This window comes from Phyllostomus discolor, chromosome 5 (assembly GCF_004126475.2).
Source record: "Phyllostomus discolor isolate MPI-MPIP mPhyDis1 chromosome 5, mPhyDis1.pri.v3, whole genome shotgun sequence".
Taxonomy (NCBI): domain Eukaryota; kingdom Metazoa; phylum Chordata; class Mammalia; order Chiroptera; family Phyllostomidae; genus Phyllostomus; species Phyllostomus discolor.
The window spans coordinates 108,195,457-108,210,919 of NC_040907.2; the positions used below are offsets into that span (position 1 = coordinate 108,195,457).

Genomic DNA, 15,463 nt, shown 5'->3' on the forward strand with positions numbered 1-15,463 from the left:
CTTCAAATTAGTCTTTTAGGAGCACCTTCTTCATTCCAAGGCCCCACAAATGTAATTGTGGTTCGTGGTTCCCTGAGTCTTCATCACAGGCAAAGTGAGTTGTCTTGAGTACCTGCAGCCACACAGCTACGTGTCAGCAATGAGACCCCTCAGAGATGAATGACTGCTCAACCACAATAAAAAGGTTCATGTGGTCCTGGGGCAGAGGACATGAGGTGACTAAACAGCAAAAGCCTTGAGTTTCCACACCTGCAGACTACTCTGTCATGCTCATGTTTCTGCACAATGCAATGTCCTCTTTCAGTTCAAAACTTGAGTGGGCCCAGTGCTACCCCAGAGACTCAAAGGCAGGGGGTTCTGGCATGTTAGAGGCAGCTATGATTTTTGGCTGAAAAGAAACTCTTGGATAGCATTGTTGAGACTTTCCTCTAGGTGACCTTCCCTGCTTTCAGTCTCCGGTGCTTTGGTAGGGCTGACTCTAGACCTGGCTTTGGGGTTTAACGTGTCACCCAAGACTGGGAAATCTAAGTGGTACTGTATGGTTATTGATGGACTGTTGTGCATCACTCCCCAGGGTGGTAATGGTGCTCCAGAGCCCATACAGAGGAAACAGTGCAGAGAGGTAGATGTGCAGATATATATCCAGGCCACTCACCACAGTCCCAGGACACCTTTATGTGCATCAGGACAAGTGCCCCCTCAGACAGATATGGCATATAGCCTTGCAACTTGGCAAGGAGACAGTGGCATTATACAAGTTAAAAAATGGTTCCCCATGAACACTGCCTCATTCTAGGATGTGCAGCCCAGAGAGTAGAACATGAGTTCCCTTCACACTCACATGCTCTCTCATTCATGTGCTCTGGTGCCTCAAAAGCATTAGTAACTCATGAATTTTTGTGTATTTATGTAAATGTGTATGCATGTAGGAGAGAGGAGAAAGAGAGAGAGAGAAGACAGATTCCTTAGAGTGGGGCTTGAATGCCTAGACCCTGAGACCTGTGCTTTCCCTGGACACTTTAATAGCATAAAACATTTCATTTGTTGCCTGAGTCAGTTTGAGTTGACTTTCTAATACTTGTATCTGATAGAGCTATGACAAAACTTAATGGACATACAGACACTGAGCAAGAAGTAGCAACAGCCTGTTGGCCCCTAGAGAGCTCAGAACAGAGTGAAACAGCACAGCGTACCCACTGTTGAGAGAAAAGCCATTTCTGGGGTGGAAGGCATCTAGCCATGAGTTTTAACCAGTCAAGATCGCAGTGTTATAAAAACAGCATAGGCATGAGGAGGCATTTCTATAAATTACAATGAGGACTTAATATAAGAAAGGATGGTCTGTGTATATAACAGGGTAGAACCAGAGTGTATGGACCATAGAGAAGGGAACAAATAGAATTTGAACAGGCAAAGGCAACTCTGAGAAGGGCCAGAGGACAGACAGCTGTTTTTGCCAGGACTTTGAGAGCGATGAGAAATTTGGGAGATTAAATATTAGAATTGCTCAATTTGCTGGTGATAGAATGATGGGGCATAAATATTCTTGGGCTAACTTCCAGAGCACTGAGTATTGATCATGTTATTTTGTCTTGCTGTAGTCTCCCACCATCTCCAATGACTTCTTAGTTGTGGGTAAAATGCCATGTTAGAGAAGTTTTTCCCAATCTAGCACTGAGAGCCCTGTGAGATGAGGGCCCTGAGTCTCATTATCACCAACCTCTTGGAAGGACCTCACTGAATGCACTGGCAAGAAGCAGTACTTGAAGAACATGGTAAGCTTGACAAGCCTGATTTCTTTCTAGAATTTGGAATTTGCTGGAAGTAGAGTGGGCTCTGCATTAGGAAGATGTTGCCCCTTAAAAAAATTTGGATGAGTGCTCCAGACCTGGTTCTCTCTGGCAGACAATGATTGTTTCTGTGTTCCTTTAAATATGGTAACAATCATCTGAAATATTTAAACACTTGGAAAGTATTTTTATGGATTAGCCTCAGAATGTTGACTTTCTTGAGTATACCTCACTCAACAGTGAAACTCTGTGCGTCTTTCTCGACTCTCCAAACCCCAGTCAGGCCTGCTGATAAAAATGAGCAAGGCCACCTTCTAGAAAGCTGGATATTTTCTTTCTTGGCTTGGAGACTCTGCTGAGGTCTGCCCTTCTCACATGCACTTGACACCCCAAAACTGCTCTCCTACCTCTGACATGTCTGATAATCTGCAAACTCATAAGATAGCCTGGGGGCTGTGCTGCCAGACTGTGTTCCTGCAGTGCAGGCAGCACATCTCTTAAACCCCTATTCTCAGGGCATGTGGTGGACTCCTAAGGAGCTTATATGGAGGGAATCAGACCATGTCAATTGGCTTAAATTGATCATGGCCTATTTTGTTTCCCCTGACCTTGGGCACCACTGTTTCACCATTCCTTGACCCTCACCCCAATACCCCAAATGTCTCCTCACACCCCAATGTTTCTCTTCTAAGAACAGAACATCCTAGTATTGGCCTTATCACCCTGTTTGTGGTTATTTCTTTACTTTGTCTGTTTATTAAGTTTTATGAACCCTCAATATAGAGCATTGACATTATAATCTTTGTCATTCTTAGACCTAGCAAAAGCTTTGGAACAGAGAAATTATAAAGTAAGTAATATAAGTAGTAAGGTTGTAATTCTATGTGTTGTGCTCTATTATTAATCATTTTTAAAAAGTTTAACAACAAAACCAAATGAAAATAACTTCTTAGCCATTCCATCACCATATATGGGACATTTCCTGCCAGCCACCATCTAGGTGCTTTATAGTTGTTCTTTAGCCTTTACAGGAAGTATCAGCCCATCTGAAAGATCAGGAGCCTGAGGCTCAGACTGCAGGCTTATGTAAAAGCAGACCCAAGATTAAACAGCAGTCTCACTGGCTTAACAGCCAGTGCTCTTTACCTAGATTGCAGAAATATCATCCCTAGACAGGTGTTTTAAATATCTAAACCTGCCCTCATCAGTGGCAACCCACTGCACTTAAAAAAAAAGCAGAATTCCTAATGTGGTGGTGACGAGCACTGGCTGCTCCCACCTGCCTCATCCTTACCCTACCCAGCTCAGGTCAGTCAGTCACTTTTCTTCTTTCCAGTTAATTGATGACACCCAGCTTTTTCCTGACTCAGGACCTTCAAGCATGCCCTCCCCTTAAGCAAAATAACTTCTTCAGAAACACTTTAGCCAATATTTCTCCTTCAGATCTCAACTTACAGATTACCTCCTTTGAGGGAGCTTCTGACCCACCCAAATTCTTTCCCCTGTTGTGATCTCTCATTGTACCTGTACTTTCTGTTTATATTGTTCATCACAAGTTATAATGATCTATTTATTTCTATAGTTATTTAATGTATATTTCTCCTTTTTAGTAAAGCTATCTGGGAGTTAGGCCCATGTCTGTTTACAAATGTAGCCCTAGTTCCTAGCAAAGTGGTCTGAGACACTCTGAGTGGATAGACACATTACCTGTCTCCTCAGTTGCTGACAATATGGATTCAAACCCCTTCCACAGTTCATGCAAGTTGGACTGACTTGATGATTGAGTTAAGCAGTTTAGAACTTAAACCAAAGGCCCTGCTGATTCTTTATTTCAGATTCAGGGAAGCTTCCAGTCTATTATATAGAGAAAGGGCCTGTTTTGGGTTTTTTTTACCTGTATATAATCTTTGTATAAATATGCATAGAGCTCTTGTCCTCTTCTTCTGTAGTTTTCAATACATGACACAAAATCCTAGAAAACAGAGGCAAGTCACAGATTAATGATAGTTAGTTTTAGATAAGACCTTCTCTACTCTGACCAATTACCAAAGGAAATAACAAAGAATTTGTTAGTTAAACTAATCACAACCTCATGAATAAAGACTTCACCTATGCTGATACACTCATAAACATACATACATGTTTGTGTGGTACTTCCACTTCCAGCTCATAGTGATAAATCTTCCTCCCAACAAAAACTAGAAAATTATATTTGAATTAACTGCTTTAAGACAGTAGAGAGCTACCAAGAGAGCCAAGATTTAAGGAGCCAAGATATTGGAGAGAGAAAAAAACCTTTCTGAGATGTTCTCAATGCCTAATATCTGTGCTTTTTAAAATTTTCGCCTGAGATATTTACATTTTTTAAAATAACACAAGAGGCTGACAAGCTAAACAGCAAGTGGTGGCTAGGAAGCAGGGAAGCTTAACAGAGCTTTTGAAAGTCTCAGGTGGCTAAGGAGACAAAAATTGGAGTTCAGACTCACCAGGGCACCCAGAACATAATGGAATAGGGGCCCAAAATAAGACAATAAAGAAAAATAAGCCCAGCTTTCTACACTGATGTTCCCCTTTAAAGGAGTTGCCAATTCATGAGCAGTGTGGGGCTGAGAGGCTAAGAAAATAAGTAAAGCTTCCAGCAGTCTCAGTTTGTAGAAACTAGCAGGAATTGGGTTTTAAGGTGGGATCTCTGAAGGGCAGCACCACTTCATGATCAGGGAGCATGAAGACCAGAAACAGACCAGTCCTTATAACAATGAAACCCAATTTCTAAGACCTCAACCTCTGAGTATATTATGGGGATCACCCCTACTGCAAATATATTGCAGAAGACAAAGGAAGTTCTCTTTGGGTAAAGATCACATCATCTGAACTTCTAATAGACAATTTTTATACAAGAGATTCAGCAGTCAACTAGAAATTACTAGATAGGCCCATAAAAATGACCAATAGAAAAATAAACAATAAAATTATGCCCACATGTAAACAGACACTAGAGTTATCAGACCTCAACCTTAAAATAATGCAAGTAATATAGTGCAAAATGCAATATGAAGAATTTTTCAAGAGACATGCAATCTGTGAAAAATAACCAAATAAAAGAGGGAAGATGGCCATGTGGTAGGAGGGAGCAGATTCCACTTTCTTCCACACATGGGAGAAAAACCTCGCCAATCTACAGAGGAACAGAGCAAACAGCCAATAGTACCACAGCATATATGAAAATAGGAGATCAAAAATTGTAGCGGACATTGAAAAACCAAATGGTAAGGAGAGTGCTTCAGGACAATAAGGACCCAGGGATAGCACAGGGACCAGGGTGGTTGCAGCCCCAGGCCCTGCGTTCTTTGGGTCTCCCACAGGGCTCTTGGGAGAGAGTTGGGTCAACTTCTCCCTCCTCAGCCAAACAAGGATTGAGCAGCACGGGGGGAGGCCTGGTTGCTTGCGGGTGCAGAGAGGGGAGTGAGGACTGAGTGGAAAACACACAGGGGCTGTGAGCACCCACACATAGCCCTGGGAAAAGTGCACACCCCAGCCCATGCGACCAGGGGTGGCCTGGCCATGTGTATATGCCCACAACCCAGGGAGAGTGTGCTTTGTGGAAGACCTGGAGCACAAAGCCATAAACCTGAGGGAAGTGCATGCTCCTCAGGAGCCCTGGAGCCCACATCCATGAACGTGGGGGAAGCGTACTTAGGAGGACCTGGATCCCACACCCAGGGCCCTGAGGAGAGGCACCAGACTGGCTTTGGGAAGAAGAGCTACTGAGGGCTGGACAAGAAGGGAGGAAAGTGAAACCAATGCCCCTGAGCCTACTGCAGCCAGCAAGACCAGAAAAACCAGTTTGGTCAGTTTGAAACCAACCACAGGTTTTTGTTTGTTTGTCTGATTTTTTAAAGTAATTTTTTATTTTTTCATTTTTATTATTTTTATATCTCTCAATTCTTTTTGATTCTCTTTCCTTCTTTCTAGTTTTATTCCTTCTTCCTTTCTTTCCAATTTTATGTCTTCTTTCTTCCTTATTCTTCCTGTTTCTTTTTTTTCTTTTTCTTTTTAAATACCCACAAGTGAGACAAAAAAACAACAAAAAAACCAAGAACTGTGAAAAGACCAGAGTTGGACCCAAAGAGGGGGCATCCCAACAGCTAAGACAGTGAGACAAATTTCACTTTGCTATTACAGAGAACCTGCAAGTTATTGCATATGTGTATTATTATTTTTTCATTATTCTTACATCTTTTATTTTAATAGTATTTTTGTATTTCTCTTCTTTCTCTATAGTCTTCTTTGCTTGGCTGGTTATATTATATTGTTTGACAGGTTTCCCCTGTTATCTCTTTCATAGTGTATTGCTAATTTACTGTCCTTCACTTCATTTGTGTTCCATTAGAACACTACTCAAGGTTCTATACTCCCTATTCTTGTTATCTAGATCTCATAGATTATATCATATGATTGTTGCTCTAATATCACTGTAAATAATAGCCATTCTGTACAATTGTAAATACTACACAACACCGCCCCCCACACACAGTTCTTAGCCCACTTCACGGTTTACTGAAATCTATTACTATAGTAGTTAACTCTATTCTCTCACACACTATACCTACTTACTATCCTTTACTCTCACCTTACACCACTTACACCAGAATCTGACCTCCCACAACCTCACTGCTTTCTAGATCCAACTCACAATCCTCCCCTCTCCAACAAGAGTCTTATGTTCTTTCCATCATTCCTACAAAGTGGCTAGTTGGGTGGAAGATCACAGTTAACACTATACATAGCCAAAGGATCTCCTATTTTTTCTCTACTAGCTGCTACTTAAATATCATAGAATACCTTCTTTCTGTCTTAAACCATTTTGCCTTACCCTCAAACTGATCATAAAAAAGAGTAGGTAGAAGCTGTCAACACCAGGATACCTGAAGGAGACTGCACCACTGAATCTCACAGCTATTCTACCACAGAACTTCACACCATAAATCCAGGGAGCCAGAACAGATCAATTTAAGAAGCAGAGGCTAACAGGAAGAGTCTCACAAACATTGGAAAGGCAAAGAACAAATCTTCAAATGAAGGGAAATGAGGAAGCCTCAGAAAGAATGATAAATGAAATATAGGCAACTCAACTATCAGATATTGAGTTCAAAGCAATGATTATTGCAAGAGGAAACTACATATTAACAATGACGATCAGGAAGTTCAATGAGCTCACAATGAGCTACCCGAAACTACAGGGAAACTACAATGATCTCACTGCAAACTATATTAACATGAAAAAGGAAATAGAAACTATCAACAAGGGCCAAGAGTAAATGAAGAATACAATTTCTGAACTGAAGAACACAGTAGAAGGAATAAAAGAAGGATTGATGAAGCAGAAGATTGGATCAGTGACCTGGAGGACAAGGTAGACAAAAATACCCATAAGGAGTAAGAAAGGAAAAACAAGCTCAGAAAGAATGAAGAGGGATTAAGAGAAATGCACAATAATATGAAACATAATAATATCCATATAAGAGGGATACCAGAAGGAGAAGAAGAGCATGGGGTAGAAAACCTGTTTGAGAAAGTAATGATGGAAAACTTCCCTAATTTGATGAGAGAAAAAGTCACACAAATCCAGGAAACACAGAGAGTCCCAATCAAAAGGAACCCAAAGGCCCACATCAAGACACATCATAATTAAAATGGCAAAATTTCAAGACAAAGAGAGAATCTTAAAGGCAGCAAGGGAGAAACCAGAAGTAACATACAAGGGAGCCCCAATAAGGTTAGTAGCTGACTTCTCAATGAAAATTCTCCAAGGCAGAAGAGAATTTCAAGAAATATTCTGAGTAATGAGAACCAGAGGCCTGCAACCAAGGCCACTTTACCCAGCAAGGCTCTCAGTCAAAATAGAAGTCCAAATAAGGAGCTTCCTAGACAAAAGAAGTCTAAAAGAATACACCTCCACCAAACCATCTCTGTAAGAGATGCTAAAGGGACTGCTTTAAGAAAAGGAAGGAAAAGTGGGGGGGACACAGGTACAAAAATGGCAATGAATAAGTACCTATCAATAACCTTAAATGTAAAAGGATTAATGTTCTAATCAAAAGACATAGAATAGCTGAATAGATAAGAAAGCATGACCTACATGTATGCTGCCTACAAGAGACTGACTTCAGAACAAAAGACCTACACAGACTGAAAGTGAAGGCCTGGAAACAAAATTTCCAAGCAAAGAGACAGGAAAAAAAAAAAGCTGGGGTAGCAATACTCATGTCAGACAAAATAGACTTCAAAAAAAGCACCATAAAAAGAGACCCAGAAGGTTACTCCATAATACTCAAGGGAAGAATCCACTAAGAAGACATAAACATTGTAACTATATATGCACCCAACATAGGAACACCCAAATACATAAAGAAAATCATAGAAGACTTCAGGAAAGATATAGACAGCAACACAATTATGATAGGGTATTTTAACACCCCACTGTCAAAAATGGACAGATTCTCCAAGCAAAATATCAACAAAGATATTGTGGCATTGAATACTGCCCTAGAGGAAATGGACTTAACTGAATATATATATATATATATATAGCCATCCATCCCAAAGAAGCTAAATACACATTCTTTTCAAATGTATATGGAAAATTTTCAAAGATAGACCACATGATAGGACACAAAACAAGCTTCAACAATTTCAAAAGAATTGAAATCATATCAAGCATCTTCACTGACCACAAGGGACTGAAACTAGAAACCAACCACAAGGAAAAAATAACCCAAAACACTCTAACTCATAGAGATTAAATAGCATGCTATTAAACAATGAATGAGTCAAGAATGAAATTAGGGAAGAAATAAAAAAGTTTCTGGAAACAAATGAAAATGAACTCACAATAATCCAGACTTTATGGGACTCAGCCAAGGCAGTCCTGAAAGGGAAGTTCATAGTGATATAGGCCTACCTAAAAAAGATAGAAACATTTCAAACAAACAACTTAACCCTACACCTACAAGAACTGGAGTAACAACAACAAAGAGAGCCCAGAGCAAATAGAAGGAAGGAAATAACCAAGATCAGAGCAGAATTAAGTGACATGGAGATGAAAAGCACAATTCTAAGGATCAATGAATCCAGGAGCTGGTTCTTTGAAAAGAGAAACAATATTGTCAAGCCTTTAAGTAGGCTCATCAAGAAAAAAAAGAGAGCCCTGGCTGGCGTAGCTCAGTGGATTGAGTGTGGGCTGTGAACCGAAGTGTCGCAGGTTCGATTCCCAGCCAGGGTACATTCCTGGGTTGCAGGCCATAACCCCCAGCAACCACACATTGATGTCTCTCTCTCTCTCTCTCTCTCTCTCTCGCCCCCCCTTCTCTCTCTAAAATAAATAAATAAATAAATAAATAAAACTTTAAAAACAAGTTTAAAAAAATAAATAAATAAAAGAAAAAAGAGAGAACCCAAATAAACACAATCAGAAATGAAAGAGGAGAGATTACAACTGACACCACAGAAATACAAAGAATTGTAAGAAATTAGTATGAAGAACTGTATGTCAAGAAATTTGAAAACCTAGGTGAAATGGACAAATTTCTAGAAAAATAGAGTCTTCCAAAACTGAATGAAGAACAAGCAGAAAGCCTGAAGAGACCAATAACAGCAGATGAAACTGAAATAGTGCTAAAAAAAAACCTCCCGACACACAAAAGCCCTGGACCAGATGGTTTCACGGGAGAATTCTATGAAGGATTTAAGGAAGAGCTAACCTGTATCCTTCACACACTATTCCAAAAAATCCAAAATAATGGAATCCAAATTGTCCAAACACTTTTTATGAAGCCAGTATCATCCTAATCCCAAAACCAGATAAAGACACAACAAAGAAAAAGAAAACTTCAGGCCAATATCACTGATGAACATAGACACTAAAATCCTCAACAAAATGTGGGCAAACCACATCCAACAATAAATTACAAAGATCATACACCATGACCAAGTGGGATTCATCCCAGGGATGCAAGGATTGTACAATATTTGCAAATTAGTAAATGTAATACATCACATAAACAAAAGCAAAGACAAAATCACATGATCATATCAATAGCTGTCCAAAAAGCATTTGATAAGGTACAGCACCCATTTTCATGAAAATACTCAGCAAAGTGGGAATAGAGGGAGTATTCCTCAACATAATAAAGGCCAGCAACATTTTTACTGATATGTCCCTTAGAGCAAGGGACATAAAGGAAAGAATAAACAAATGGGATCTCATCATAATAAAAAGCTTCTGCATGGCTAAAGAAAACAGTATTAAAGTAAAAAGGGAACCAAGTGCATGGGAAAGCATATTTGCCAATGATACCTCAGACAAGGGTTTAATCTCCAAAATATATAAATAACTCACATAACTCCACTCTAAGAACAAAAGGAACCCAATTAAAAAATGGGCAAAGGACTTGAAGAGACAGTTTCCCAAGGAGGACACACAGAGGATCCAGAGACACATGAAAAGATTTTCAATATCGCTAGCTATCAGAGACAGGCAAATGAAAACCACAATGAGATGTCACTTCACATTAGTCAGAATGACCATCATAAACAAAGCAACAAACAACAAGTATTGGAGAGGTTGTGGATAAAAGGGGAACCTAGTGCACTCTTGGTGGGATTGCAAATTTTTACAATCATTATGGAAAACAGTATGCAATTTTCTCAGAAAACTAAAAGTGGAACTGTCTTTTGACCCAGCATTTCCACTGCTGGGGTTATCCTACAAACCCTGAAACACCAGTCCAAAAGAACCTGTGCACCCCAATGTTCATAATAGCACCATTATGCCAAGTGTTGGAAGCAACCTAGGTGCCCATCAGTAAATGAATGGATCAAAAAACTATGGTCCATTTACACAATGGAATTCTATGCAGCAGAAAGAAAGAAGGAGCTCCTACCCTTTGCAATGGCATGGATGAAACTGGAAAGCAGTATGCTAAGCGAAGTAAGCCAGGCAGTGAAAGACAAATACCATATGATCTCACCTTTAACAAGAACCTAAACAACACCAACAAAAAAAACAAAAAAAGCAAAATATAACCTAAGACACTGAAATAGAGAACAGGCTGACAGTAACCAGAGGGGGCAGTGGAGGGAATTTCATGGGAATTTCAGGGGAAAAGTGGAAGGGTATACAGGAACAAGTGTAAAGGACACACAGACAAAAACTAGGGGGATGTGAAAATGGGAGAGAGGTGGGGAGGGATGGGTGGGTGGGCTGGGATGGGAGTAAAGGACAGAAAACTGTACTTGAACAATGATTAAAATAAAATTTTAAAAAATTAAAAAAATTATCAAATAAAAATTATAAATTTGTAAAATGGATTAAATGAAATAAGAAACTCTATAGGTGAGTTTAACAGAATAGAGGATCAATAAACTTGAAAAAATGTCCTTTTAAAATATGATGAGATAAATGTATGGGAAATATTAAAAAGATAGAGATAGTCAGATACATGTGTAATTTGGAGAAAGCATCAAGCTTATGTGGAATGGAGTCTCAAAAGAGTAGGAGAGAAAGACAGCATCAAAAACAATAAACAACTATATGAAAAGTTAATGAGAATTTTCTGAAATAGATGAAAGGCCATAGCCACAGATTTGACAAATCCTACAAACCTAAAAGTAGAAAAATATTTTAAAAACCACATATAAGCCCATCATAGTAAAACTGCAAAAATTTTTTAAAATATTGAAAAACACAGAGGAAAAAAGTCATATTATCTTTTTAAAATGAACAATGAGAATTGTACAATCCAGAAGACAGTGAAACATGTTCATGTCCTGACAGAAAATATCTGTCAAACTTAAATTCTCTATTCATTAAAAATCTTTGAAAACTAAAACATTTCCGTTGAATAATACTAAGAGAATGCATCACCAACAGTACTACACCAATTGAAACACTAAAGAGCTTTTTAGGTAGAATGAAAATGATTCCATACTGAAGCAGGAAATTTTGGAATGAATAAAAAGCTATGGAAATAATGAATATGTTAGCATATGTAAGTGAATATTGGCTGTTGGAAAATGATAATAACAACACTAAATTCCTATGGAATTTGAAAAAATGAGAAATTAAAATACTTGAAAAAAGAAAAGATGAATGGGGTAAATGAAATAAAGTATCCTAACTTTCTTTAAGTTTTTTTTAAAGGGGTTACTTAAAATTTACACTTTACACTAGACACTAATAAAGCAAATGTGTATGTTGTAATTTCTATAGTAACCACTGAAAACATAATAAAAGAATATGTAACATCCAGCTAATAATAATGGAAGTAAGTGAAATAATTTAAAGCAGTTGATAATATGTTGAAAGAGAAAAAAAGGAACAAACAACAGATATTACAAATGGAAAATAAACATTAAGATGGATTTGAACTAAATATATCATTAATTACATTAAATGTAAATGACTATGCTCTAAAGAAAAGATAAACATAGACACACTGGATCAAAAGCAAAAACCTCATCAAGAAACATGTATAAAGGACCCATGGTCAAAGACATGGGGTGGGGGAGGATGAATGTGGGATGTGGGGGTGGGTAGGGTGGAGGAGAGTAATGGGGGTAAAATGGGGACAACTGTAATTAAATGACAAAAAATCCAAATTAAAACTGCAAGTAAATTCTTTTTAAAAAAGCAAAAACCTAAGTAAATACTGCATCTAAAAAACACTTGACGAAAATAAGGACATAGAAAGTTGAAGGTACAAGGCTGAAAAAAGATGAACTGTATAAGCACCATCCAAAAGAAATCTAGTAAAAATATACAAATATTTTATAAAGTAGTCATAATGCAAGAATTGTTACTAGACAAGAAAAAGAATGTTTCATAATGATAAAAGGGTCAGTACACCAACCAAGAAAGTATAAGTTTTAAATGTGAAACATCTAAGGACTTAGCTTCAAAAAAATACAATGTAAAATAACAGCACTAAATGGAGAAACAAATTTATAATAAGACAGGAAGATGGTAGTTCATTTCTCAGTAACTAAATAGAATAATCTGATAAGAAAGACAGAGATGTAGAATATTTGAAGAGCATAATAATCAAACTTGACCTAATCAATTAAAACAAAATGAAGAAAATGAAAAATTGCAGAATATACAATGAAATCACTACTAAAACTTACCATATGATGAAACATGAAGTGAGTTTAAGATAATTGCAAATAACTAAAACTATATTTTTTTCTGAACATGGTGGCATGAAGCTATAAGTAAATATCACAAAGAAAATCCCCAAATATTTAGAAATTAAATAATAATAGTCTAAGTAACCCATGGGTCAAAGAAGAAATCAAAATAGAAATTAAAATATATTATAATATATACTTGAAATTTGCTAAGAAGGGAGATCTTAAGTGATGCCCTTACAAAAAAAAAAGATAACTATGTGAGGTAATGGATATGTTCATTAGCTTGACTGTGGTGATTATTTCACAATGTATATGTGCATCAAAATATCGAGCTGTGTCTTGTATAACTGGTACATCTGTGGTTTTTAATCTGTGCTAGACCTCAAAACTATGATCTTCTGTTATTGCATGCAACCTTGAACTCCACCACTGCAGAGGTTCCTCTGTGATTACATAGGTTATAATTATAAGCAAAATTCAGAGCAACTGAGTACTTAACTAAAAGGATTAACTTTGGCTGGAGGTGAGCTGCACTGAACCTTGACAACAAAATTTCTCTGGACAAGCAGAGTGAGAGAAGAGAAACAAAAGAACAGTAATTCATCTGTAATTTACTGTTGGTCAGCCTAGCAGTAAAAAAGATGTTGGTCAATTTCTCTGACCCTAATGAATTTATAAACTGAGATCATTGTTGTTTATGCTTGCAGATGTTAACTGAAAAAGTTATATACGCATAAATCTTTTTTCCTTGGATTTGAAAGATACATATAATTATATTAAAATGGTTCTGGCATGAAAAGATATCAAGCTGTGCATCTTATAGACAATTTTACCTTTAAAAAATTTAAATTTTTATAATTTTAAAAAATTTAAATTTTTATAATTTTAAAAATTTAAATGAAGTAACTTTAAAATGTTTGTGTTTTGGAGCCTCTAATGAAAAAGAAAAAAGTAAAGCTCTCAAATCAAGAATCTAAACTCCCACTCAAGAAATTAGAAAAAAAGAGAAAAATAAACCCAAGGCAAGCAAAAGAAAGTGAATTACAAAGAGAAGAAATCAATGAAATTTAAAACAGATGAACATGGAGCAAATCATTGAAACAATCTGGTTCTTTGAAAAGATTGATAAAATTTAGAAACCTGTAGGAACACTGTCAAAGGAAAAGAGACACAAATTCCCAAATTCAAGAACGAGATAGAGACTGTCACTGCTGGGGCAGACATCAAAAAAGATAACAAGAAACAGTACAAACAACTGTACATACATAAATGTGACAGCTTATTTAGATAAAAATGGACAAATTGTTAACAAAACACAAACTACCTCAACTTACCCAATATAAAATAGATCATTGGAATAGCTCCATCATTGTTAAGGACATTGAATTAATAATTTATTTATTTTTATTTTTTAATTACAGGAGACTAAATGGTAATGGAAAAAATACAATAAAAATAAAGAAAATTCATGGTCTGAAAAAAGTAAAAATAAAAATTCTGTTTTAATTTCTAATATGGTAAGATCAACAGATACAGTCTACCTAGACAACAGTTCTTCTGAGTCCTCAACAATTTTTAAGAGGGTAATGGGATCCTAAGATCAAAAAAGTTTGACAATTCTATGAAAATGTTGCTTTACCACTAGGACATAAATGAACTTTATGCAATTACATGGATAAATTTTGTGTACTAGTTTGGAGTGAAATAAGCCAGACAGAAAAGTACATACTATGTTATTTCATTTATATAAAAGTAAAAATGTGGAAAATTAATGTATGAGATTAAATGTCAGGGGTATGGCTACTTTGGGGGAAGGAGGAGCCAGCCATTGGGGCTGCTTCTGGGGTGCCATTAATGTTGTAATTTTTTATCTGTATAGTGGTCACATGCTTATACAGTTAAAATTCTTAAGTCTGTATATTTGTTATTTGAACACTTTTCTATGTATGTTATACTTCAATAAAATAAAAAAATAACAGTAAAAGTTCAAAAATGTGGACCTACTACTTTTTTGGAATAGTGAGAATAGGGTGATTTTTATTTCTTTTTCTCCTCTATCCTTCTTGTTGTTGTTTACAAAATTTTCTTTAAAATTTCCATCACATGTTTATATGCATTTATAAATAAAGCAATCATGAGCATGGCAAGTGACTTGAAATGCTGACAAAGTTGGCTAATTTTATATCCAAGGCAAAAGCCAAGACTTCTTTCTACTATGATGCTTTGAAGGCATGCAACAGAGGAACAGAACTCTTGGGGAAACCTGGACCCAAAGCAGTTCCTATGAAATAGCAAATGTGTCCTCTAGCCAAAGAGGGATGACCCCAGGGGGTTAAGTAAAACCAGGCTAGGGAGTTTCAGGCAGACAGACCTCAGCAGGATATAGGAAAAGATATTCAGACTTCTGTGTTCTTCTGAGTGTTGTCAAATGACACTGTGGTAGGTAGAAAGAGTAGAACTTCAGACACCTTGGTTCTTTGCCC

The 15,463-nt window shown here is 37.2% G+C and overlaps 1 protein-coding gene across 1 annotated transcript in view; it reads right to left on the reverse strand.

Moving 5' to 3' along the window:
- WDFY4 (WDFY family member 4) overlaps positions 1-15,463 on the reverse strand; it is a 324,491-nt gene that overhangs the window by 123,140 nt on the left and 185,888 nt on the right. Inside the window, 1 exon segment of the mRNA XM_028512450.2 lies at positions 3,685-3,762. Within this exon segment, the coding sequence (XP_028368251.1) occupies positions 3,685-3,762 (78 nt within the window).